Genomic DNA, 26,944 nt, shown 5'->3' with positions numbered 1-26,944 from the left:
ATAGGCTACACTAATCAAAAGTCACCACTCATACTGGGGCCAATCTTATTATTTTCGGTCAAGAAGAACGGTGGTGAAGAACTAGGCTGTATTGCTTGGTGGAAGAATGACATTTAAACATAATTATCATTGATTAAAGATCAATGATGTATTAAATATTTAGTTAGCCTATCCTTACAATGGTGTGATTATGTAATCTTATAAAAGCTTTGCATCTTGATAAACAACCTTCTTTACTCTGCTGTTTTTCAATTTAATTAATAGTGGCCAATATTGCCGGCTATTTTTTCACCGGTTATAATTAGCCTAAAGAAAAAAGCGTTTTTACACACCTGAGTGACAGGAGCGTAGGACAAAAACCAAAAAAGATAGATGCTGAGAAAGAGATATAATCCCGCACACTGTCTACACTTGCATAATTTAATACTTCACAATGTATTATGCAAGTGTAGATTGTGTGCGGGATTATCGTTTGCTCACCTGCTAGGCTATAGGCTAATTGAATAGGATTTTAAGTGCACATTTGCCTCAATCCTATTTAAATGTTTAGTATCCACACTGTCTTACTAATGTTTTGAACTTCTCAATAACAATAATAGTAGAATAAGGAGATAATATCATGCAGATTTAGTTTGGGGATATACAAGTCATGGGTTGTGACTGCTTTTTTCTAGTTTTCTTTGGCATCACGGCAGTATGTCCCTGTCAGTGTACAGATGTTCTCTGGTTTCTGACCTTGGGGGAGAATTGATCATGATCATAAGGAGTGATTTCACTGTCCTCATCCATGGAAATAATGAGTGTCATCCCAAAATGAGATAATTTGGAAACAATTTACCCTCACTGACCCTTACAAAGTGATTGCTGGCATGAAAGTTAAGTACATTATGGGTTTATTATTTCAATTACAAGTCATCTTTAGTCCTTTGCTTTCAAATTGGTCAAATTGCTCATTGTCACTGGTCTACTATATTTATGATGGCTTTTCAGAAATTACCGTAAGAAAGTAGGGCTAGACATAATGACGCTAACCCCAACCCTAACAAAAACAATAACAACAACAACAACAACAACAACATCAAACACAACAACAACAATCTGTTCGTGAGGACTTTTCCTGTGAAGTCGATGGATGAATGTGACCGGAAGTGTGTGTGGTTATTGTTGCTAGGCTCACACTGCTCGCTGTTCTGTGATCATGGCTGCACTGGACCACACCAGCCATGTTTGCTAATTTAAAACCCAAAGGTTAGCGAATAGTTGTTTATTATTTATCGCTGTGCCATCTTCACCCGTATATCCGCTAAGTCGAAGGTTTAGAGGCACCGGCGCCTTTGAAACCCACGGATTGAAAGGTTAGACAGCTTTAATTGAAATATCAGCGAAACTTTTGAGGGTGGTAGTGTGGGAGGAGGATGCTCTCTGCAAATTTTCTCTGTGCGTGCGGCGTAAACAATGTAACTTCATCTGGCTGCTAGCTAACGTTAGCTCATGAACAAAAGGAGCACGCCTCCAACCGTAACAAGCGTGCCTAAGTAAGTTACAGTCACTATCAGTTGACTGGTTTATTTATATTTTCGGCTACGGCTCTCTCTTTCTGGTGTGCATCATGATTTCAAACCAGCGTGGTTGGTTGCGGTACCTGCTACCTGGCTGTTGTTAGCTAGCCTCGTAGCTGAAGTGCTTGGCTCCGGGCTTAGGATGCTATCAGTTAGCTGTCTGGCTAATGTCTGTTAGCTAACTTCTGTTGTGTTGATTGTAGCTAAATAACCTTGGAGACAGCGCCTGTGATAATTTGGCCTGATGTTTGTCGCTGAAACGAACAGCCCACACAACCGCTTGATGAACTGGCCTTATTTGAGTATTTTGAATTTCAGTTGCTAGCACAGATAGCTAGCAAGACTTGGAAGTGAATTGTTCGTTGGGGAACGCAGCTAGCGAGATAGCTAACGCGGTGGCAGCTTTTGCGAGGCCTTATTGAATTTAGGAAATGAAGTAGCGCTAGTGAGCTAACATTTATGATATCTAACGAGGTAGTGGGACTGTAAAGCAGCGAGTGGTAGTGTAGCATAATCCACCAAGCTTCGACTTGATGTTAAAATTTTCTCTCGAACGCCTCCTTTGCTTTGTTAGTTTGCCAAGGGTAGCGGATCGGTGCTATTTGTGTGGCCCTGCCTGGGCCGTACGTTTATCATGGGAGATGGAAGAGGCTGTGTTCTTGTTAGCAGCGCCTCATCAGCGGTAATGATGAGCCTCTATCACACCACTCGGATTGTCCATTACGGCTTGCGAGGGCCTGGCATCTGCTGTAGCCATTTGCGACATTTTGACGGTTGTTGTTGGGATGAAATGATGCTGCCATTGCCAAAAGCATGTAGGATAAGCCATTTCATGTTATAAATAGTGTTGTGCATATTACATAACGTCGGTTGTTTTCAAAACTCTTTAAGTAATAATAATAATAATAAAAAACTTTTAATCAACGATGCATAGTTTATATACACCATATCCTTGTTCATTAATTACATATGGTCCACTCCAAGTTCCCTTTTTTTTGTTTTGTTTTTTTACCAAAGAGTTTTGACTATTGAGTTTCCTGTAACAAGTCTTTATTTATTTATTTATTTGGCTGTTGTCCTTTTTTCCTAGATGGAGGCGAATAACCATTTCAACTATGGCACCCACTCCTCGGCAAACTCAGGACTGAAACTCTCCTCAGGGGATTCTCTCTATACTAACGGGTCCTCCATGAGTTTTCCTCAGCAGGGGAAGAGTGAGTATTTTCAGCCTTCAGAATGCAAAAAATGTCCCCTATGTTGAAGTTATGTGCTCTCTTGTGTAGTGATAGACCTCCCTCCCCTCAACAGACCTCTTCACTCTGTCATGCTTTAATTTGATATTATAACATATCCCAGCATTAATTAATATTAATATCAATATCAATAAACATTTCTTGACGCTATAGTGTTTTACTAATGCAAACCACAAACGTATTAACTCAACTAATGGCTTTTTGTCTGGCAGATATGAATGGCGAAATGAATGTGAATGGCGTCACTACTGTACTTGGGTCCGGTGTGCCTGGTTCCCACCCACCAACAGCTCCTTACCCACACATGAGCAACCACCACCAGAGCAGCATGGGCTATGACTACCTGTGGGGAGGACAGTCTCAGTATGCCCCAGCCATGGGCCCCTCTCCTGGGCACGGGATGCACCAGAAGCAGCCTGCACCTGGGATGATGCAGCCTCAGTCACAGCACCACTACCAGGGTCATGGACAGTACCAACTAAATGGGGGCATGGGGAGCTCCCACCAGCCTCCTGTGGCAGGCCCACCAAACATGTCTCTGACTGGGGGTCAGTACTGGAACAGGAGTAACCCTGGCCCACAGCAGATGGGGTACAATTCCCACAGTATGTATGGGGCCTACCAGAGTCAGGTGCACCCTGGGATTACACCGTCACAGCATCACCAGCAGCAGTCCTTACAGCCGCCCCCGCACCAACAGTCACAGCAGCACCTCCACTCCCACCACCACCCACACCATCACCACCAGCAGCACCAGCAACCTCAGCATTATGGCATGATGCCCAATGGGATGCCCTACTACCAGCATCAGCCCCAGCACCCTCCCCTGACTTCTCCCCAACCACAGCCACCGCCGCAGTCTCAGTCTCAAAGCCAGGGTCAGATGATGCCCCCAGCTGCCCAGAATTTCACTCCCCCACGTGGCAGCCCGCAGCACCACAATTTAGGCAGAGGGGGCACTGGCAGCCCTCTCCCTATGGGGATGTCCTCGGTACCAATGATGTCACCATCAGGATCAGTGCAGGATAGTGGATCACCCCAAAGCCACAGCAGGGAAAGAAGCCCTCATGCTGGCAATGTGGGAATGTCTGCCGTCATGCAAGGTGACCATTTTACTCTAGAATTTTCTGACTCAACTGCTTATGTCAGTGCTTGGCTGCTTGGTCCAATTTCTGTAAAAAAAAAAAAACAACCTTGATGGTGTCATGCTACATATGTTTTTTATTTGAGTAGAGTTATTACATTTTGACTATATGCCCAAAGGCTTCACAAAAGTCTAATTAAATTTCAGGCTGATTTGTACTGGATGAAAGCCACCTCTTGTCTCCATTTACTGGTTAAGAAACCAGTCAGGAATTATGACTTGACTGATGTTGGTTATTTTTCAATTTTGACGCTACTGTATTCCTGGTATGTACCTTATTTCCTCATAGATCAAATTGCCTCTCCTCTACCTTTACATTTCCCTCTTGAATGTCACCAGTGGAGTGTGGCTCGGATGCAGCCATTGTCTCTTTCCTCTTTGACCGTAGTTTGCATATTCAGCCTGGCCACTGGTCAAGTTGAACCTTGACTCCACGCGGTTGTTCTAAAATGTTTTCAAATGGCATCTGTATGAAATTTATTTTGGTGAAATATTTTTTGGTTGGTTAGAAAACAGCGCATTGATTACACTCCCACTGGGTATGTTTATTTCATAATTCTCACCTAGTCATACCGCAAAGTCTCACTAGTGAAGGTCTGGTAAGCAAGGTCTGGTAATTGGTCAGTTTCACCAATCTCTGCCAATGCCCAATCATGGGATAGTACCAAGGTGGGATAGTACCAAGGTTTAACCAGCAGGTTGCGCTGTTTGTGTTACACTGGCCAACCCTTTGTGCTTATGTTTTTTGCCCATGTGATTTGCTTGGGCTGGATTATGCCAAACTTGTCTTTTTTTGTCTCTATGAAACCTCAACCTCAGAACAATTTGTATCAAAATCCACCATCTGGGTGACCATAGTGTGCTTCAGTATATTAAGATAAGATAAGATTGCACTTTATTGATCCCCTGGGGGAAATTCAGGAATTATATCTCCACTCTGAACTCATGCTAAAATGCATTACTGCTTTAAAGAAACAATACAATTACAATTTTTGTTTGTGCTCTTCTTTTTCAGGGCACTTGAGTGAAGCTTTCAAGGAGGTGGATACAAGCTATAATGGCATGGAAAGGGCGCCTGTTGCCCAGAGGCTGCCAAAAGGTGACAGTTACCAACCCAAACCCTCTGTACCTCATATGGGGCCTACAAGTGACTACCGTCAGCATTCTGAGCAGCCAACAGCCCAGCGTCCAGAAATGTCTACCCCAGTGAGGGAGCCAGCAATGAATGCACCTCCCCACTCCATGTCGTCTCATCTCTCTGTGTCTGCATCTCCTGCAGCAGTTCCAACATCTCTAACCAAGGCACCAACCCCTCCTCGGGTTTCTACAGCTCCTGCTGTCTCTGCGTCTCCCATATCTGCCCCAGGACCCCCTATTGTTTCATCCCCTGCTGTTGTATCTACTCCGCCACGAATCTCAACACCTCCCAGTTTGTCCTCTGCTCCATCTCCAGCTGCTCCTCCCAGACTTTCCTCGCCTCCCCTAATGGTGCAAGGCCTCAGGCCTCCCCCTGTCTCTGGGACACAGATCTCCCCTGCTGGATCCACACATTTGTCAGTGGGATCCCCTTCCTCCTCGTTGTCAGCATCACCTCCAAAGTTATCTGCACCTCCGCTTCTGATTGATAATGTCTCTAGGCCTCCAGCAGTTTCTTCAGTCCCTTCAGTCTCTGCTCCTCCATCAGAGTCTGTGGATCATCAGACCAAATCAGCGTTGCCCCCCTTGGTCTCTGGACCTCCTACAACAGTCTCCACTCCTGCCATGGTATCCGCCCCTACTTACTCAGTTTCTGCACCCATCTCCGCTCTTCAGCAGATGGTCCAAGGGTCCAGGCCGCCTCCTCTGACATCTTGCCTTCCAGATGCATCTGGAACTCGGCATGAAAGGTCTGGACCCCCGTCATTGGTGTCTGCCGCTTCATCAGTGTCTGTCACATCAGTGACTGCAAATTCATCATCTGTTGCTGTGGCTCCATCACACTCAGTATCTGGACCTTCAGCACCACCTGGCCCTTGTTTATCAACATCTGCGCCAACCACATCAGTATCCAGGCCTCCTTCATTTGACAGTACACCTTGTGAATCAGTGCCCACACCCCAGTGTCAGACATCATATACTCCTCCGGCAGTAGACTCTGCTCTTCCCACTGCGTCTACAGTATCCTTAGCAGCAGTGGAGGTGAATTTACCCCCCCTCAATGAAAGTCCTGCAGCCCGACCTCTGTCTACCCTACCTCTTACAACCACTCAAGTCCCCAGGACTGCACCTCTGTCCGGACCCCCTGCCTTGGTGTCTGTGCCTCCTGCAATGGTTACGTCTTCTGGAGTGGTCCAAAACTCTGCTGTGTCCAAGACGCCCCTTCCTAACACCATTCCTCCACAAGCGCTGAAACAGTTGTCTCCTGAGCCAGAGCATCATGGTGACAGGGGGGATAGGAAAGAGTCGCCTGCGAAACCAGTTGGAAAACTAGAGGAATGCCTCACGCAGCCTGAATTGGGCACAGCAAAGACACCACAAAACGTGGAAGCTACTAAAACTGAGACTCATAAATCTGAAACGCACTCACACACATCCCACACTGACGCTCCTGGGATTTTGCCATTTCCAGAGAAACCCCTGCAGACCGTAGTTTCTGCTGATCAAAAGGCCAACAATAAACTGACGGATTCTGAAAAGCCCCACGAGCAAAGCAGTTTAAGTGACACCTGTGAGGCAGAGGACTCTGTGGTGGAGCAGACTCCACTCACAGAGTCCACACAGCTCCACAGCACCACGGTAGATGATGTGACTGAGGAAGAATCTTTCAATGACATGTCACACAACGCTTCCCAATTTGATGGCAGCTCAACACAAGACAGCACCTCTCGAGTTGATGTTAGCTCTAGCATGGAAGACACCTCTCGTATGGATGGTGACAGCTCATGTGTGGATGACTCCACTCATTTTGACAACAGCTTTCACATGGGAGAAGACACTTCTCAGTTTGATGGCACTTCCCACGCAGAAGAGGAACCATCTAATCTGTGTGACACCACTAGGGATAGCAACTCCTCCATTGAAGACTCCATGGATGACACATTGGACAACACCCAGGCAAGGGAAACCTCTGAGGCAGAAGAGACCAAGGACAGTTGCCGAAGCACCGGAGCGTCCATGCTGGAGTCTTCCCTGAACAACACCTCTCAGATGGAAGAGTCCCATGTTGACTCAAATGACGTATCCATCTCAGACTCATTTGAGCCGCCTGAGCCCTGTCATCAAGGTACATTCTCAAAGTTCATGATCATGGTAACTAGTATCACATGGTTTGAAATGCATAATAATTATTGAGATATGTATAATATTTTGTTTCTCTATCAGGGGACTTTTTTGTTTCCTTCCTTGAAGAAATAGAAAATGAAATGAAAATTTAAATTTTGTTATTACCCTCATGTCAGTTGAAGTTTGTGTGTCAGTACAACACACAGCGAGTTATCTGGTGTAGCTCTTCTTTAGAGTTCCGAAAAGGGCAAAAAATGACCAAAAAGTAATTTGTGTTCTGAAGTGTTATGAAGCCAAACAAGTGCATTGTGGGACCAAAAGTCCAGTATTTACCTCATTATCTCCTAGATTTTATTACAATATCAATTACAAAACTGATGCCAATATTGTCCTTTTCATTCTGCCGTTGCAGCACAAAATAGCTCTGTAACACTTGGTTTCTTAAATAGTCACCAAAAAAGCTTCTTTTGTTTCGGGGTACATTTTATTATTTCTGACTAAAGAGTGTTTGAATACATTTACAACTGCAAAACTTGGAAGTATGAGCTAAATTGGCACATGAACGCAGCTAGACTCTTCCACCACATCGCTGTAGGGCGACCAGAGCTCTGTGAAGGGGGAAAATCTAGGAGATAATGAGGTAAATATTGGACTTTTGGACCCACAGTGCAGTCGTTTGGCTTCAGAACACTTGGATGATGCTGTTTGGAGTAATTTTATGGTCATTTTATGGAACTGTAAATAAACAGTCTCCATTCACTCCACTTGTTTTGGAGAAGGCTGATATGGAGCTGCGCAAACAAACTCACTGTGTGTTATATTGACATACAAACTTCACCAGTGTTTCAACTGACATGAGGGCAAGTAGATAATGAGTGAGTGGGAAATTTTAATTTTGGGTGAACTATTCCTTTAAGAAAAAGTTCTTCCTTAGGCATTGCTTTTATTCTCACCAAATCGAGAGAGATCTATTCCCAATACAGATAGCTGCTCTTCCTGATTTGTTCATGTCCTCATTATACTTCTGCATACTGCAAACATAAGTGAATGTCAATGTCTTTCGTCTGTGAATAGGATATGAAGCAGAATGGGAGCCCAAGGGACGTGATATACCAGACTCAGCTGGACCCATCAGCATTAAGACCACTGCTAATGAGACAGTGACTCCCCCGAGTTTCAAGATGAGAGATGAGAACATCATAGCCTTCAGTGCCCCAGCAGAGAGCCCTGCAGTACACCCACTCCAACCAGAAACTGACAAGACTGTGTCAGCTGCTGGAAAGGTGAAAACCCCAGGGAAACCACGGAAACCTCGAGCTCCAAAGGCCTCTACACCAGGTATTCAACACTCCAAATTCACCAACATGTCTTACCTTATGTGTCATGCAGTGTTTTGAGACGGTTTTCCTTTCTTTCCATCTTTCTCAAGTATCCCAAGCCCCTGAGCAGGCGAAACGGAAGCCCAGGGTTCGAACTCCAAAGGTGGAGAAGATAAAGAATCTTGAGGAAGGAGAAAACAAAGAAGAGGAGGGAGCCAAGGCTAAAGGAGGGGGCAGAAAGAGAAAGAAATCTGTCAAAGTGGATGTTACAAAGACACCAGGAGTGTGTGGAGAGGCTGGGCCTCCCACAGAAGAGGATGATCCAATCACGGCCATCATTGAGGCGGTTCTGGCCAGTGCTTCAAGTACAGCCACGGCAGCTGAGAAACCCAAGAAGCCCAAAAAGGCCAAGAAACAAGGCCAAGAAGGAAATGTGGCAAAAATACCTAAACTGGATGCTGACACGACAGCTAATGATGTTGACGACAACGATGGAGATGACAGTTCTACAGCAGGTAATAAAGAAGATGAAGAGGTTTTTAAGGGGGCTTAGGGGTTTCCAGATCATGAAATGACGTAAAATGAAGAAATAATATGAGAATTTCACTTTAACGGTGGAATGCTAATTCTAGTTGTGTGCATTTCCTCCAACAGGTGAAGCTAACAGACGGAGGGTCGCGACAGAGGAGCAGGTCCAGTTCCCTCTGCTGCACGGGTAATGATAAGAAAGAAATCTAATCAGATCTGTTTAAACTTCTCAGCTATCAAGCAGTGTTTTGGTGCAACCTCCTGATTTTACTATTTTTTCACAAACACATTTTTCATGTTATTACTTGGTTTAGGTCAACACCGTCAGACACAATAAAATATAAATGTTATTTTGATTTATTTTGTGAAACACAGATTTCAATATCTTTAGTATTAAAAATAAAAGATAGTCATTTCCAACATCAGAAAGCACGTTTTTAAGTCAAATGCTGAAGTTTTGAAGACAGATTAATCCTTTAATAGATCAACACTGTTGGCTGAAGAAGATATAAGCATATTTATTTAAACTCAACTAAAAGTCCATCTGATGGATGTGACTGAGGGCTATTACAACAGGTAATTTCAGTATTTTAACTACTCTGTCAATTCCTGTTCAATCCAAAGGATTATGTGAACCTTTATATTAAATAAAGACTAGTTGAAAGAAACTCACCAGACCTGAAGTTAGAGTTTTTGACATTACAATCCTTAGTATGTAATTGCATAGTAATTCAAAGTGATAAAATGTTATGTCTAATTCGAAAAGTAATATATGGGAGCAAAAAGTTCATATTTACAAAGTAAACATGATTGGCAAGCCTACAATGAACTTAAGTTTTCCCTATATGCTTTTAGTGGTTACAGGTTTACATCAAATCTCATAAGGAAACATCAAGTGTATCTGTTATGTATGAGGAAAATTATATTTACTTTAAGTACACATGTTAATGAAACATGACAACAACAAGACATATTAGTATTTATTATGATCATAAATTATTGTCAAGCTTTCGAGATATCTGTCAGCACCATCAAAATTCCACATATTTGCATATCATCCATGTGTTCTACACAGGAGACATTTTGTTTTCCCTCTGTTGTTAGTTGCCTCTGGGCCCTACTTCATATGCATAAACTTAGTTTAGGTTTTGAAACAAATCTATTATAAAGGAATAGTGTTGATATATCATGGTTGTGACAGCAGTAATATCAATATCATATGTCTAAATTATCCCCCCCCAAAAAATGGCAAAATTATGAGACCTTAATGTATTAAGCACAAGTGGAGCACAAGGTTTATAGCTGATGTAGTTTTCAGAACTTATTGCTGTTTAATATCTGACGGTGTTGACAAAAAATCAGGACACATTTTCGACAACCAGATAATGGTAAATATTGTTCAAAATTCACTGCACTTGGTTTGGTGTTCATGGACTAGTAGTTTAACAGGCACCGTGTTGACATGTAATCACATAATTTAGAAAAAATATGAAATATTATAGAATGAACTGTGGATTTGTGCAAAGGGCCTTCAGACGATCACCTTAGAGTTTTGATGTTAAAATTGTATGAATTTTTTTTTTTTTAAACAAGAGCAGGACTTTGTTTTGTCCCAGGTCTCAAGAATCAGTGCTTATATTTATTCAGTCTTGTGCCAAAAGTCCTTCTAATTAGCTTGTGACTGCCTGCGCCTATGACTTTGAACTTGGGTGAACGTGTGCAATGTTCATCCATTAATATTAAATCCCAGCTCCGGTTCTTTTGCTACTGTGTTTCCATGTCTCAATGGCTGTGACAGGAATTATTAATGAACTCTCTCCTTATCTTAACTGTAGTTGGAGAAGAGAGATTCGCGTGAAGAAGATGGAGAACCGCATGAAAGGCGAGACCTGGTATTATACCCCCTGTGGGAGGAGGATGAAGCAGTTTCCAGAAATCATCAAGGTAAATTACCCTGCCTACAAAGAAGCACCACAGAGGCATTTTAGCGTATTAAATTCACAATCCTTCAGCGTAAAAAACCCCCCACAAAAATGTTGTTTTGTTGTCAAAATGGTGACCATTACTTTCTTCCTCTCCTTCCTGTTCTACCATCTTCTGGTTGCTTCCCTCAGTACTTGAAGAGGCACCAGGACAGCGTGGTCACCAGGGAACACTTCAGCTTCAGCCCACGTATGCCTGTAGGAGACTTCTATGAAGAGAGAGAAACTCCTGAGGTCTGTATCTTTGGCTGAATACTGCTCACTTAAGTTCTGTAAGTCATTATCTTCAGCAAAGGGTTTGGATGCAAACTACATATAAACTCGCAGCATGATGAACATGTCAGAAATGTGCAAAAGTTAATTTATTCCCTATAATGTGTTGCAGGGCATGCAGTGGGTCCTCTTGGCTAATGAGGAGGTCCCGTCTATAATCATGGCCATCACCGGTCGGCGCGGTCGTCCTCCGAACCCGGACAAGGAGAAGCCCCGCCGAGTTCGTGGCCCGAAGGGAGGACAGGTTCGCCGCCCAGGCAGACCTCCCAAACCCAAGATGGTTGACCTGCTCAGCAAAGTTGACGCCAAGCTGTTGAAGAGACTGGAGGCCAAGGGTGAGTGGATGTAGACTGGAGGAAGTGTATGGTGTGATTGGTAATCAAGCAATGGTAAGCAGGTTTCTAAGACCAGGGGGTTTGCATGGCAGTTGATTTGTGTTGTGGCTAATTGTTTGTGTTTCCTTTTTTTAGAAGCTCTTACGGAGGAAGATAAGGAGAAACTAGCGAAAATCAAAAAGAAAATGAAGCGAAAGGTATGCAACACACAGATGTGTGTAATGTTGCACTGTTACAATATTCCAGTGTCATCCTAATTTTGTTATCCTCATTTAGGCAAGAATGAAAAGAAAGGAGGACGCCAAGATTAAAAAGATGAAAGAGGAGAAAAAGAAAGCCAAGGTAAAGAGATAAAACACTCCATACAAGATGACTCATCAGCCATATCGTCATCAGCACAACCTGTTCCTCACCGCCACCTGTTCTTTCTTTCCTCCCTGGGTTCAGCTTGAAAAGGAGCAAGAGGCCAAGGACCAAGAGATGAAGGCTGAACCTACAGACCAGACGGCCCTCCAGGCCCCACAGCCAGCATCAGAGTCTGCTGCAGAGCCCAAGAAGCCCGGCCGCAGAAAAAGGGTGAAGGTAGAGACTCCTCCGCCATTACAGCAGACGGATGAGGAGAGGATAGCGCAGGGTAAGAGGGTGCTTGGGGCTCGGAGTAAAGCCAAGGCCCTGGCTAAGGCCCAGGCAGAGGCGGAGGCTGCAGCCCAGGCTGCGCTGGCGGCTAAGAGGGCAGCGGAGAGGAGGGCGCAGGCTCAGAGACGACTGGAGGAGAGGAAGAGGCAGCAGATGATCGCAGAGGAGCTGAAGAAGCCCACAGAGGACATGTGTCTCACTGACCACAAAGTGAGTTTTGTAATTGAAATACAATTTTGTTTGTTTCTGTCGGCACTGTGGTTGCAGAGTTTTTGTGAAGATGTTCATGACCTTTGAACTTTCCATCCTGCAGCTTCTCCCTGAGCTGTCTCGTATCCCTGGCGTGGTTCTCTCTGGCACAGCCTTTGCACACTGCCTGGCTGTTGTAGAGTTCCTACATGGCTATGGGAAGGTGCTTGGCCTCAATATACCCAAGGACGTGCCCAGCCTTGCCACCCTGCAGGAGGGCCTCCTTGGCCTGGGCGACAGCCAAGGAGAGGTCCAGGACCTGCTGCTGAAGCTGCTGGAGGCTGCACTGCATGATCCTGGCCTGCCGTCATATTACCAGGTGTGTGATATACTTTGAACATTCGCTCCATTTGTGCTATTCCAAAGAACCGTAAAGCTTTTAATCTACATTTTCCCTCTCCCTCCATCCATCCCTGCCTCCAGTCTGTGAAGATCCTCGGGGAGAAGCTGGTGGACCTGGAGTTGACCCGTAGCACAGTTTCTGAAGGCCTTCGGATCTTTCTGGAATCTCATGGTTACGAGACGGAGGTATGCAACACGCTGAGGACCAAAACGTTTCACGCCCTGCCGCCCGATACCAAGGCAGCCATCCTGGGTTTTCTGGTGGAAGAGCTCAATGGCAGCAATATCGTGACCAGGTTAGAACAAGAGCACATATGTTTATTATTATGTTTATGGGTTACACTTGGACATATAAGCTTATTACTACCACAATGCTGTTACATTACTGTATATATGTATTATGTATTTCAGTGACATTGACAACACACTGGAAAACATGGCAACCTACAGGAAGAACAAGTGGATCATTGAGGGGAAATTGCGCAAGTAAGACCACTTGTTTTCTCTTAATTAATAGTTAATAGATCAGTCATGTCTGCATTCTAGCCAAAGCATAGACCCGTGTGTAATGTTGTTCCTTATTTGTTGTTTTTTTCCCCTCCTCCCTGCCAGACTGAAGGCGGCACTAGCGCGTCGTACAGGACGCTCAGAGGAAGAGCTGTGTTTTGAGGAGAGGAGACGCAGTGCCAGGGTGGCCGAGGACGAGAACCTCAGTCTGGAGGAGAATGGCCTAGTCCTGGAGAGAGGCAGCCGCCGGGCACGCAAAGAAGAGCCCAAACTCAGTGATGTATGTGTCCATTGTAGTGAATGTTTTTTGCGTTTTTGCAATTTGACAAATGAATCATTCCTGCAATGCATTTCATCTTCTCTTCCACAGAGTGACAGCCCTACCAATGCCAGCATTCCAGAGCTTGAAAGGCAAATAGATAAGCTAACCAAGGTAAGGCTGATGCAATACTGACACAGTGCTTTATAGATTTCTGTTGCTTTACATTTAATATTCCTCCTCCTTTGGATCTCCACAGCGGCAGGCGTTTTTCCGTAAAAAGCTGCTGCAGTCATCCCATTCCATGCGGGCTATCTTGCTGGGCCAGGACCGTTTCCGGCGTCGATACCTGGCTCTACCTCACCTCGGAGGAATTTTAGTTGAGGGCCCAGAAGAGCTCTTAAGTGAGTCAGAGAGTAATTGGAAAGAAATCTGTCACTTGTCTAATTTCTTAGCTTGGCAAACCCTTGACTTGTCCATCTTCATCTGTTGTAAACTTTTTCTTCTGTCTCCATCTTACAGCTTCAGGAGATGTCCTCGTAGCTGAGGTGCCCATCGCCCTCCTCAAGAAAGAGCCCAAAGTTGAGGAGACTCCCACGCCCACCACTCCCCCTCCTACCCTCCCCGCCTCTCCTACCTCTGCTCCCCCTCCCCAGGCCCAGACCTTCTCTCCAGAGGAGGACCCTCTCCCTGGCACTGCATCCCTCATGAGCAGGCCGAGAGGCCGCGGACGCCCCCGCAAAATCAAACCAGAAGTGGAGCTTCACCTCCGCACGGCCAAGATCCGCCGCCGGCGTCGAAGTAGCGTCAGATCTGGGGGTGAAGAAGGGCCAGGCTCGCCGACCAACGGCACACATGACCTCACGCAGGCTGCCTTCCAGAATTGGCTCAGCCAATCGCAGGAAGCAGTGACCAACGGAACAAGCTCGGCGACAGGGGAAGCTCCAGAGGGTAATCGACCGGAGGAAAGTGTGAAGGAGATGGCAGAGAAACAGGGACAGTGGTTCAACCTGCTCCCCAAACAGCCGTGTGACTCTAACTCTCTGACCGAGCCCCAGATGCCTACCTCACCCAGCACACCCCCTAAACTCCTCCCTCAGATCCCAAGCACTCTGCCTGCACTCGCTGCTCCGCTCATGCAGGTATGCCCACCACAATAATTTCAAGATACAAATAGGTTTAGTTATGCTCTAAAAATACACTTTGAGTCTTTCTGTGTTCAACAATCTCTTCCCACCCCTCCAGTCGGACCCACTCCTGCCTGGCCTGTCTCCTGCTGACCCAGTGACCCCAGCAGCGCCGCAGGACATTCCCACGGCTGCTGCCACTGCTCCTCCTTGTGCTCCCCCTCCTCCTCTTCTTGCAGCTCCCGTTCCTCCTGCCACACCCGCTCCTACCACCCCCACCAGACCAGGTCGCAGGCGGAGGAGGGGCAGCAGAGGCAGTAGTCCTGCCCGCAGAGGGGCACGAGGCGCTGCAGCCAAGCGCCGTGGCCGCCCTCCCAACACTGTGTTCCAGGAGCTTGAGCAGCAGTACTTCACACAGCTGGTGGTCAAGCCCATTCCAGCATGTAAGCGCCCTAAACAGTGTCTGGTTAAAGAGGGTGTTGATGGCATTGAGCTGCAATGTACTGTATGTGACAGTGTTTCCTTTACATTAATTTGGCTGCTGTGGGCCCCTTACAACTGGAAAATTGCCCCCACACCTAGAGGAATAATGTAAAATAATATACTTTATTGATTAACTTTGATTGGTTGGTAGGGATTCAGGGACTTGCTCAAAAACAGTTCAGCAGGGTGACATGAGGGCTTGATCCCAGGTTGTCTGGTTGAAGGATGGCTTCTGCTGCCCAATGAAAATGCGCTGAAAATCCATGATCTGGCCTTTTTGCAAAACTGCAACACCATTGCTGATCCTGGCCCTCAGGACCAAAATTACCGCCACTAAAATCTACAGAAAACACCGGATGTGATGTACAGTTATTGTTGTGCTCAGTGTTTTGTGGATGATTTATTCTATTCAGCCAGTAGAGTCTGTGTTTATTTTATTGTGGTGTGTAACGCATATGTTTGTTTTCCAGCAATGGTGCGTGGCTGGTGGTGGATCAAGGATCCTGAGGAGCTGTATACCACCTTACAGGCCCTCCACCCAAGAGGCATCAGGGAGAAGGTGCTCCATAAGCACTTGGCCAAACACATGGAGAGCCTCGCTGAGATGTGCACCAAATCCATCGACGGTGAGTGTTGTTGTTGCTAAATGGACTCTCCCAATTGTGGAGTGGAAGTTATTACTCCGATAGGGTATTAAGTCTGTTCAGTTCAATATTTGATTTTGTCTCCACCACCACTTTTTGTTCCTTGTCTTCTCCTTATAATTGTTCTCTTCTATTCTGTCCCACTAGACCCCATATTCCAGGTGAAAGTAGAGGAGGGGGATTCCCTAATGGAGGCTCTGCAGCTGCCCTGGCAGGTGCAGGAGAAGGCCATGGAGACTGACATCAGCGCTCTCCAGTGGGTGGAGGACCTAGAGCAGCGGGTCATCGCTGCTGACCTCCATCTTAAGGTGAGAAACCACTTCACACTTCACACATTTCAGTCATGTGTACCAAGTTCACTGCTACAGCTACAACATAAGTTGTAGCTACTGCATACTGGCGTTTTGTTATAGTAAGGTTGTAAGCAATGAGAGGAACAGAGGATGTTTGGACTGATGGGTGGCAGACTTTGAAGGTAATTGTAACAAGTGGGAAATTGTTAGGGTATCATTTTACCAAGGCTGCAGTTGCAACAAATGTCCAAATGGTGGCGAAGGTGGCTTGTGCTGCTGCTATTTGTTTAGAGGGACAGTGTCCCATTTGTAACAATCTGAAACAAAATTGGCAAGTGGCAAAAACAAATTATATCCTCTCTTATCTTTTTCAAGGCGGCTCCTCAGAGTGTACAGAGTGATACTGATGCTAATCCAGAGACACCAGTGGCAGAATTTCAGGTAAAGTAACCAAAAACTTGATAAAAAACAATTCCTCCCAGCAGTGCAAATTTAATATCAATTATTTTTTATTCTTTGAGAAAATTGCGCATAACTTCCTCCTACTTAGTTATCATAGTCATTGATACTTAAATTCTTCCTCTTGTTTTCGCCCTCTTCCCCCTCTCAGCCCTACACGGTGCCAGAGCCGGACTCCACCCGTGACGACCTCCAGTACTACGAACATGACGCTGACCCTCGTGATGACTGGATTGTGCGAACCAAGAAGGAATGGTCTGACCTGCCACGTATCGCCACCCACCCGCTGGACCTGGCTGTGCTGCGGCTGGCCAACCTGGAGAGGAACATTGAGCGGCGCTACCTGAAGGAGCCCATCTGGAACCCAGCGGAGGTGATGCGCCTCGCTCCCCTCACTCCTACACCTGGAGAAGAGCATCCCATGGATGTCATGAGGTGAGAGGAACAGTCTAGCCTTGGACCAGGGGGATGAACTCAGCCGTATCAGCTATACATTCTTTAGTGTGTATCAATTCTTTGGTCAAAACATTCAGATATTTTGTTGTTTGCATTGCAATACCTTCATGTTTTACAACCTGCTCTTCTGTCCCTCCTCTTCTGTCCCAGTCTGGAAAGTGAGATCACCCCTCGGCTACGAACATGGAGGCAGGCTCTAGACCGCTGCCGCAGCGCCCCCCAGCTTTGTCTGTGTTTACTTCAGCTGGACAAGGCCATAGCCTGGGAGAGATCTGTAGTTAAAGTGGTAAGGAGCCTCGCAACTACCTGTTTAGACTTTCTCTGAGGAGATTCTGCCTGGACCTTGGTGTGCTTTCTTAATTGGGAACACACTGCTTAGAGAAACGCATAACGTCAAGACCAAGTGCAATTCCACTGTCATTTTTATCCATAAGCATTACCTGTATGTGGTTTCTCTCTCTCCAGACTTGCCAGGTTTGCAGGAAGGGAGACAATGATGAGTACCTGCTGCTGTGTGACGGCTGTGACAGCGGCTGCCACATGTACTGCCTGAGGCCCAAGGTCACCCAGGTGCCGGAGGGAGACTGGTTTTGTCCCACCTGCGTCACCATGGTCAGGATCCTTCGTTCATGTCATGCCACAATGATAAACAATCTGAAATCAAGTCATGCAGGGAAGATTAGGGGAATTTGGACTCTGAGAGCATTTTCAGCAATTGTTTTCCCATAAGAAATTTGTTCTCTGCCGCAATTTCTCCTAATTGGCTCAATCTGCCTCCTTAGCCTGTTATTTACTCTTTCTTCCAGGACGAATGTGACTCACCGCACAGCCAGCGCTCGTCCAAAAAGCGGACCAGGGTGAAGAAGAGGAGATACAAGGACGACAGCTCTGATGAAGACACGACGCCGCGACGTGGCGTCGGCATGACAACGCGGCACAAGGACACGCCGGCACCCTCCTCATCCTCCCGTTACTCTGGAGATGGAGGGGGCACCACACACTCACCAGCAAAACGTCGTCGCATGACCACCCGCAACCAGCCTGACCTCACATACTGCGAGTGAGTTCTGCCTGCAGCATTTAAGATCTACTACTGTTGTAGTGACTAGATATTCACATTTGGAATTACTATTTTGAATGCTCTAGAGCTTATTTTAATGCTCGAACATTTAGAGTTTTAAGTCTTCTGAGCAACGTTTATTATTATTATTATTTTTGACGGTCATACTGTGATGGTTTAGTCTGCCTTGTTCTCCCCTGTGTTGATTCTAATGTGTGTATTTCCATGATCTGCCAGGATCATCCTAATGGAGATGGAGGCTCATGCAGACGCCTGGCCATTCCTTGAACCTGTCAACCCCCGGCTGGTGCCAGGCTACCGCCGCATCATCAAGAACCCCATGGACTTCCTCACCATGAGAGAAAGACTGCTACAGGGAGGGTGAGGCTGGTTCACATCACTCCTTTCATTATTCCTTTTATTTTATTAGCTCTCATCTAATGCCGCTTTTCCACTGCATAGTACCGGCTCAACTCGCCTCGCCTCGACTCGCTTTTGGTAGTACCACTTGGTTTTCCACTGCACATAGTACCCCCTCAATGTGCCCCACCCCCCAAACTGGTCGTCATAGCAATGCTGCGACGCTGCATGAAACGCGACACACAGCTACAATGGAGGATATCGAAGCGATGGTGTTCTTGATTCTCGGTATGTGGCTGTTAGTCACAGCAAGGAAACAGATTTTATTTCAGAAGAGGCTGAAGGCAGCGAGACAACAGACTGCTCTCTGGCTGCTCAAGGCGACGCAAGAGGGTAAGCTAGCCTGGTAGCTAACGTTAGAATATACGTCACGTGTCGTGATGACGATTCTCTGACCAATCAGTGGTCTGCAGTGTTTTCACGTCACCGTTTGGTATCGCATCAGCTCGCCTCAGCTCGCTTGGAACCTCGACGGAGGTGCTACGAAAAAAAGTACCAGGTACTATGTAATATGGTACCTGGTACTTGGCCAGTGGAAAACCAAAAAAGGCGAGTCGAGTCAAGCCGGTACCATGCAGTGGAAAAGCGCCATAAGATACCGAACTCGAGCTTCACCGGGTCGGCTGAATAAAGATGGAACTCTTGATCAGCAGTCTTCGTCTGACACTTTAACCTATATGAGCCTTTTTCTCTCCCGTTCCCCTCTCACAGGTACTGCAGCTGTGAAGAGTTTGCGGCAGATGCCCAGCTAGTGTTCAACAACTGTGAGCTTTTCAACGAGGACACGTCGGAGGTGGGCATGGCCGGACATTCCATGAGGCGCTTCTTTGAGAACCGCTGGGCGGAGTTCTACGAGAATAAGGACAAATAGGAGCCTGTAATGTTCCCCCTGAGGGTGGGGCCATAGACTGTTGCCGCCTGCACCGCCCCATCAGTTACACTCTCCATTACTACTAAGACTGTCTGGAGACTCCTCCAGCCATCTGTATTCTTACATGTATAGGTATATATGTATAGATTTGGATATTTGTCTGTTATTGTTTCCTCTATTGGCCTAACCTTTCGAAGGCCCAAAGCCCCACTGGCTTGAACTTCTACCCATTCCCCATCATGGAGAGGGAGGCCGTCTCTCGGCCCACTTTCCCTCCCTCCCCTCGTCTCTCTTCAGTCTCACCTCAGCACCTCATCACCTGTATGGAATCCTCCTGTCATGTCCGTTCATGAGCCCCATGTCATAGCGAGGCTGGTCGTCTAGCCCTGCCATGGGGCGGTGACAGGGTCTCAGGCCCTGGGTATTTTGGCTCTCAGACTGTCATGCTTCAAGTCAGGGGCTGATCACACTGTTGCAGCCTCATTGCTGCATACTGGACCTGCTTAGCACCCCTCGACAACAGTGGATCAAAACTCTTAACAGACTTTGAGCTTGGGCCCTTTCTTACCTGTTCAATGGAAATGTAATGTAATGTGGTCTTATGCCTAGAAGTAATTTTTTTGCTCAATATATTTTTATTATATATTCTATATATATATATAAAGATTACCATAGCTGGGATTATTTAATAGCAATAGCTTGTAGTGAATGTGTACAGATTACATTATAGAGATGTCTAGATGATTTATGAAAAGGCCAGTTAAACTAAAAGGAACCTGTTTCTTCTTGGATTGTCACGAGTAGACATTGTATAACCTCCACTTAAACTCTTTTGCACGCACTCACGTACACTATTTTTCATCCACACACACACACACAAACATTCACACAGAGACATACAAACAATGTTACACACACACACACCCTCTGCTGCTGTGTGAAAGACACTGGTTTCTGAAACTGGAGGATTTAGTGTTTGTCACTCTGGGTTTAGATTCTTGTATTTCACTGTCCCCCTTGTTAAGAGTACATAATCACAACAAATCCAGTAGTGCTAGCTAGCTGCACATGATCGCATGACCTGCGTCACAGACCGTGTGAATAGGACTGAAACAATGCTACCACAATTTTAACCCCTGTTAATTTGTTATATAAACTGTTTCAAATGCAGGGCTCGTACTGTAATTTTGCTAGTTTATGCTATAATGTGTAAATGAAAGTCAAGTCCGTGGAAAATTGCCTCTGACAAGATATATTGTTAGCAGCTTCAAGCAGAGACTTGCAGTGAACTACATTTTTCCAGATCCAATTGACCAATGTTGAAAATGCCATTCATCAATTCTCAGTTTGTCTGTAACTAGTCTAATTTGGAGGAGAATGGTGGTTATGTGAGAAAAGAAAATCCTCTCATATTCAAGGCTAAAGTTGCAAAGGAGCTCTCGAGTTGAAGTACAAGTCACATTTCTGCCTGGTTTTGTTCTGTTTTACATTCCTTTTTGAATCGTTTTTTTGTGCTGTACAAGGGCCAATATACATGTTGCGCGGCATGGTAGGTGTGCTATGAAGGCGACAGGATGACTCCACAATCTGGGTTTTATTTAAGCTAGTTTCTTACACTGAACTCAAATCCATTGATAGGAAATACATTTTGATGTTCCTTGTTACACTGAAAGGGACAGACGTTTTTCAAAAAAGAAAAAAGACATTAAAATAAAACCAAATGTGGTGTTAAGTGAATTTTTAATAATGTACAGTTTTGGTGACTTTAAATTTGTTCCTTTCTATATTTTTAGGACCAATTTATCATTTTTAAGAGGAGGTATTACAAGACTATGTTGTATTAAGGTGATGTAACACGTGTGCATCTGTAGAATGTACTGTGAGTTGAATAAAAACCACATCTAGTAGAGAGTATTCTTTGGTAATGCGTCTTCTGTGTGTTTTCTCTCCCTCTTTGGTCTTATACCATACCAGCTTAACATGCTTACTGACTGTACAATAGTCTGTAGTTTATTGTACCTGATAAGTTTTTGGTGTCATAGTGGTTTGGACTCCAGACAAGCAATGGTTAAAACTTGGATACCATGTTTTTACAGCACTTCTAGAACCACAAAAAGGGAAATCCGAAAACCTAATGAAGCCTATATGGGCGTAACATCTTTTTCATGTCAGTTTGCCAAGCTGCATACTTTTTATTTTAAACACGTAAAATAAATCAATCAAGATGTCTTTGTGCGGATTTTCCTTTTTTTGGTTGTTGAATTAAGCCTATTTGAAATCGAAGCACCAGAGAATCCTTATTTTAAGTCCATTTTCTTACTCAGCATATGGACGTTCTCAGTCATTTGCAGCACTCTACAAATATGAAACGGTCAGGTCCTTTAATATGCTAATTTTTCTACAACCATTGCAGTAAAATTGTTTTGGGAGCTGCGATGAATAAAGGGACAGCGAATTCCTGACAAAAGAGCGACCCTGTGGAAACACCTTATTTATTGACAGGTAAACATCTCACACATACTCTCACAACACGCACCCTTACCTCATACCCTCAACTGTATATCACAGGACAAAACACGCCACAATGTGTCTCATGGAAGGCTGCAGAAGAACCGTGAGCCATGACGGAAACACGGTGAGGTAAAAGCTGTTTGGGCGGGGCTCTGCAGCACCCTGGAGGGTCCTGTCTGAGGCACATGCTGCTGGGAAGGCCCTGCCATCACTACCAGCTGCTCTGCTATGATAGGGACTTGACGGCGGGTTGGGGATGAGAGTGCAACACACACACACACGTCCCCCTGTTATGGGGCTATCAACATGCATCTGATCAAAAAAGATCAGGATGTAATTGATGATAAAAAAACAGAGAAAAACGGGTCTGCCGACTCGCTTCCAGACAGTCTCTTAGTGTACATCTCTCCCTCTCCCTTTACCTCTCTCTCTCTCTCTCTCAAATCCCTTAGCTGGCACTTTGTGTGTGTGTGTGTGTGTGTGTGTGTGTGATATTGTCAGTGTCAGCACTCTGAGCGGAGGGGGCTGAAAACTCCCCACGCCAGCGGGTTCCACTGTGCCCCCCACCCGTCCCGCTCCACACAGTTGGGCTTAGCTCCACAAAAGGGGGGATAACAGTTTAACAGTTGCCGCGGAGGGGGGGGTAATCCACAGCATAATGGGGCGCGCTAACACTCCCCCCAACCAGTTCATTCTGGACTCGGTCTGCCAGATTGAGGGCCTCTGACGCCTGGAGGGTTAGGGGAATCGGTTTGGACGCTTCGCCCTCACCTGTCCCACCAAGCACACGTCACCTAGGCCTCCAAGTCAAGTCAAATCAAATCAAACTTGTCTCAAAGGGCTTTACATGCCATATCATATACATGTCATGTACATACTACATACATCATATACAGTACATGCTACATATTCATCATATACTAAGTCTTCAATTCACCTGACCTGCATGTCTTTGGACTTTCCACTTCGGCCATCATGTCAATCGCCTCCATTTTGTTGTTGATATGGTACCTGCCTGGCTTAGCATTTGATTAACATTATAACTAGAATAGTATTCAGAAGATGCAAAGAAGCTAGTGATAAAACTGTAATGTCTGGAAACTGGAACTTCTGGTAACTTGTTGCCGACATTATAAAGGTAAAAATTCTTAGTTTTGGGTGAAACAGAGGAATTCTGCAGAGCGTCCCTTTGCAGAACGTCTTCACAAGGTGTATGTCTGTTTGATATCAAAGAGGATATGAAAAGCGTGCACAGATGCAGCAACACAATAGGTGCTATGGCAACAGCATCATGAAAGAGTCTGTCCCCATGGTGATCGGAGCGGTACCTCACAAGTAGTTTGTGTAAGGAAAAAGGGAGGGTGGGAGGAGACCATATTTGAGAGTATTATGTCAACATAACACAGCAGCGTTTACCTTTACCTTTACCTTTAACCTCGCTGCTTCTCATTCCCCGTTTGTCCTGCTGGGGAAATCACGATCTCTCCTGTCTGTCTCACAGCAAATCTGCCCCTCTCAGAAGCCTCACCTCAGCAGCCAGGATGTAACACATCAGAGGATAACATTGCTAGAGTTGTCAATCATCCTTCTGACTGTTGACCAGAGTTTTGCTCTAGGTCATATTTACTGTACCTGATGCTGGAATGCGATATAGTGTGACCTGAGAAATCATTTCAAAGCAGAATCACCTTTAATTTGCGTTTGGTCATGATGTGACGGTGTGTTCTTGTTGCTCTGGTGCTCCCCGCTCAGTAATGGTCCCTTCCTCCCCATAATTGATATGGAAATTAGCCTGAGCAGCAATGATGGGTGCCAGGTGCTCAGGACACACCGGCGCCGCTCAGCCCAACAGGAGCCGACTAAGGCTAAGGAGCAGGACAAGGAGAGCTGTGGAAGCTTGCTGTTGAAGTCCCAGCTGCGATCATACATGCCGTTAAGGCGATCACCGCATCGGCTGTATGGCTGGCAAGACTGTGGGAAAATATACTTCAATATGTTTCAACAAGATAATGTGTATCTGATTTATCTGGACACTGTGCAGGCCTCTGAAGTGGACACAATCACTTGCATTCGAAGATAAATCAACGGCCCCTTGTGGTTTTCTCAAGATGTATTAAATTGTCGCTTCGCTCAAGGTCTGATGTATGGCAGAATCTGGCGGAGAAAAAGCAGGAGAGGAGTTAGGTGGGGTGTTAGACATATATAACCTTGGAGACAGTTGATTCAGAGGCTTGCAATGGTAAAGGTCTGTCATCAAATTAGAGTAGATAGAGTCTATGCAGAGGAATACATACACTTGATGTGGTGTGAAGAGTGAAGTAAGGAGGGGGTGAGGAGAGAGAGAGAGGGAGAGGGAGGAGGCTGCTCTCATCAAAGGACCTTTCAGACTCTCCTCCAGAAGAGTTAATGAGCTATGTAGCAGACAGACCCTGAAACCCTCAGACCCCAACTACACACAGACGGACTGGCAGACGATAGACAGACAGAGAGAAAACTAAAGACAACTGTTTGAAATGACGTGGCGTGAGGTAAGCATCTTATATTCTTGCCTTACAGTTTTAGATCCTGTGTTTTCCAACTGTAAAACCTGTAAGAGCCTGTAACAAAAAAAGTAACGCACTTGACCAACACTGCTTTCACCAAGGAGTGTTTGTTTATTTGTATTTTATGACAGCACTTGAACTATTTCAGCAACAACAGTAAATTATTATTAGGTCAGATGGGTATGAGGTGTCATCAGTTTGGGATCATCGACGCATTTGTGTTCCACTTTTTCAACAACATGTTAAAGAGAAGTGTTGAAGTGCTGAAATGCAGGTTATTAAGTTGATTTTTTTGTTGTTGTTATGATACAATGAGTGTTGTCTATGTGTGTGTGTGTATGTTTTTAAAAGCAGTGTCCCATTTGTGTTATCCTTGACAATTTTGAGATGCGTGTCAGCCTTTAACATGCAATTTAAAACTTGTCCAATGAAGTGAAAATTCTAATTCAATTTCAATTCAAAATGTAATTAAGAGCAGATTCTACCTTGAACAGGCTCTGTGATTACAAATTATGTGCCTTTTATTTCAATATGTTACATTTTATTGGCTATGAAGCTGTTTTCAGTCATGCAGCAGAGTACTAGATGGGACTTGAGCAGGGTGCCAGTTTTCCAGTTTTAATTTACCCAAATATAAAGATGCTTAACGAGCTAAATATAGCTTGTCTTTGATGATGTCCCCTTTCTCTGAGGAGCTACGTAGTCGGCAGTTCTGGCGTGCCGTGTTGGCAGAACTGCTCGGCACCCTGGTGTTAGTGAGCGCCGTGCTGGGTGCCTCTGTGCCCGGCCCTGGAGAGGCCTCTGGGGGACCCCTGTACCCAGCCCTGGCAATCGGTGTGGTGATTGTCGCACTGTGCCACTGTTTTGGAGAGATCAGTGGGGCGCAGGTGAACGTCTAATAGCCACATAGTTGTTTTCAAATTCACTTTTGCTTTGTTTTTTGTTTGACTTGTCCAATATTTTTTATTACTGTGCATGTTGAGAACTCTTTTTTGTTTTTTTTGTGACTGCATTGTTTTTGAATATGTAAGCCTGTGTCTGTGTTCCCTGACCAGGTGAACCCTGCGGTGACTCTGGCTCTGCTGGCCACACGGAGGGTGGATGTTCTCAGGGCCCTTGTTTATATCGCCGCACAGTGTGTGGGGGCCTTTCTAGGGACCGGGGCCCTCTACCTGGCCCTGCCGCTCAAACTCACTGCAGACTCCTTCCTCAACAAGGTCAGTTCTCAACACTTTGGTGTGTTATTGCAAGTAGGAGAGACAGAAAATCCTTCTATTGGCCTTCATTCCTGCTCCTCTCTTACCTCTCCCAGGTGCCTCTTGAGATGAATGCAGCCCAGGCTCTGGGGATGGAGATGCTGTGCACCTTCCAGATGGTCTTCACTGTGTTCTCAGTGGAGGACCAGCGACGGAGGGAGTGCACAGAACCAGCAAACCTGGCTATTGGATTCGCCCACATTGCTGGAGTCCTAATAGCGGTAAGAGAAGCTCAAGATTATTCAGATCAATCTCCTTCTCTCTGTCAGAAATAATACACTTAAGGGTCATTTATGAGAAAAGCTGACAATAAGCAGTCATGGTCAATAAGCTCATGATGATTGATTGACATAGTGAGGCAGTTTTCCAGATAAAGATTACACTTAGTCCTAACCACATTTTATTATATATTTCATTTTTATTTTTTATATGTAGCCTATATTGCCTTGCAACAAGGACCCAGGTTTGATCCCCAGTCTTAAATCTGTCTGTGTGGAGTTCAACATTCCAGAGACATGCAAGAGACAAGTGGATTGGAGACTCTAAAATACCTGTTAGTGTGAGTCATTGTCTGTCTCTTTGTGATGGACTGGTGATTCTGCCCAGTGTATTGCTGGGATAGGCTCCAGCCCCCCGTGACCCTGGAAAGGAATAAGTGGGTAAAGAAAATAAATGAATGGAGATCCACATTAAAATCACACTTCTTTCTGACTGAGCTTAATCCACGGCTGTGAAACTGGCCCAGTGATTTTGAATGTCTGTGTTGTTGTTTTCCTGTCAGGGACGGTTCTCTGGAGCAAGTATGAACCCTGCACGCTCTCTGGCTCCAGCCATCATCATTGGTTTCTGGGAAAACCACTGGGTAAGAGCCTCAGAAACCCATACCTGCCTTCACTGTTTTCTCATACATTTCATATCTCATATCATATTGTCTTAACATGTTTCTCTTTTGCCTCTCCCTGCCTAACATCAGGTGTATTGGATAGGGCCGGTGCTAGGTGCAGTACTGGCAGGCGTGTCCCATGAATTCTTTTTTGCACGCAGCGCATCCCGCCAGAAGCTGGTGGCTTGTTTGACCTGTAAGGATATTGAGATAGTGGAGACGGCCAGTGTGTCCCGGTCATCGCTCTCCACTGTCACTCAGAACGCCATGAGAGCCAAGCAGGCTAACAAA

The 26,944-nt window shown here is 45.5% G+C and overlaps 2 protein-coding genes across 2 annotated transcripts in view; both read left to right on the top strand.

Annotated features, from left to right (window-relative positions):
* The first annotated feature begins 1,216 nt into the window (after window positions 1–1,216).
* On the top strand, window positions 1,217–21,368 carry baz2a (bromodomain adjacent to zinc finger domain, 2A). Its single transcript, XM_071512729.1, has 30 exons — window positions 1,217–1,355; window positions 2,650–2,773; window positions 3,025–3,915; window positions 4,972–7,218; window positions 8,292–8,555; window positions 8,647–9,051; window positions 9,191–9,251; window positions 10,900–11,008; window positions 11,179–11,280; window positions 11,432–11,654; window positions 11,790–11,851; window positions 11,931–11,996; window positions 12,102–12,500; window positions 12,604–12,858; window positions 12,963–13,177; window positions 13,293–13,367; window positions 13,494–13,668; window positions 13,759–13,821; window positions 13,907–14,051; window positions 14,170–14,789; window positions 14,893–15,217; window positions 15,728–15,883; window positions 16,049–16,209; window positions 16,570–16,635; window positions 16,805–17,088; window positions 17,260–17,395; window positions 17,575–17,721; window positions 17,916–18,169; window positions 18,407–18,550; window positions 19,301–21,368. Exons 2-30 carry the CDS (start codon window positions 2,650–2,652, stop codon window positions 19,458–19,460), a joined length of 8,334 nt encoding a protein of 2,777 aa, XP_071368830.1. The 5' UTR covers window positions 1,217–1,355; the 3' UTR covers window positions 19,461–21,368.
* Window positions 21,369–24,484: 3,116 nt separating this feature from the next.
* The window catches only part of LOC139638667 (aquaporin-4), a 2,475-nt gene continuing 15 nt past the window's right edge, over window positions 24,485–26,944 (top strand). Inside the window, exons 1-6 of the mRNA XM_071512734.1 lie at window positions 24,485–24,499; window positions 25,210–25,401; window positions 25,570–25,731; window positions 25,827–25,991; window positions 26,552–26,632; window positions 26,744–26,944. The exon at window positions 26,744–26,944 is cut by the window's right edge and continues 15 nt beyond it. Coding sequence (XP_071368835.1) covers window positions 24,485–24,499; window positions 25,210–25,401; window positions 25,570–25,731; window positions 25,827–25,991; window positions 26,552–26,632; window positions 26,744–26,944 — 816 coding nt within the window. The remainder of the gene's footprint in view (window positions 24,500–25,209; window positions 25,402–25,569; window positions 25,732–25,826; window positions 25,992–26,551; window positions 26,633–26,743) is intronic.

Source organism: Centroberyx affinis, unplaced genomic scaffold (genome assembly GCF_046629955.1).
Source record: "Centroberyx affinis isolate AG114_WGS23_722 - 3 ecotype Tasmania unplaced genomic scaffold, CSIRO-AGI_Caff_v1 ptg006470l_1, whole genome shotgun sequence".
Taxonomy (NCBI): Eukaryota; Metazoa; Chordata; class Actinopteri; order Beryciformes; family Berycidae; genus Centroberyx; species Centroberyx affinis.
The sequence above is the reverse complement of the archived record's forward strand: the minus strand, read 5'-3'. Positions and strand labels throughout refer to the sequence as shown.

Excerpts from the sequence above, each read along its gene's own strand:
- baz2a (XM_071512729.1), top strand. The coding sequence starts at position 2,650 with ATGGAGGCGAATAACCATTTCAACTATGGCACCCACTCCTCGGCAAAC. Across the intron at positions 2,774-3,024 it reads TTTTCCTCAGCAGGGGAAGA|ATATGAATGGCGAAATGAAT; the intron begins GTGAGTATTTTC and ends TTTGTCTGGCAG. Across the intron at positions 17,089-17,259 it reads CATCCCATGGATGTCATGAG|TCTGGAAAGTGAGATCACCC; the intron begins GTGAGAGGAACA and ends CTTCTGTCCCAG.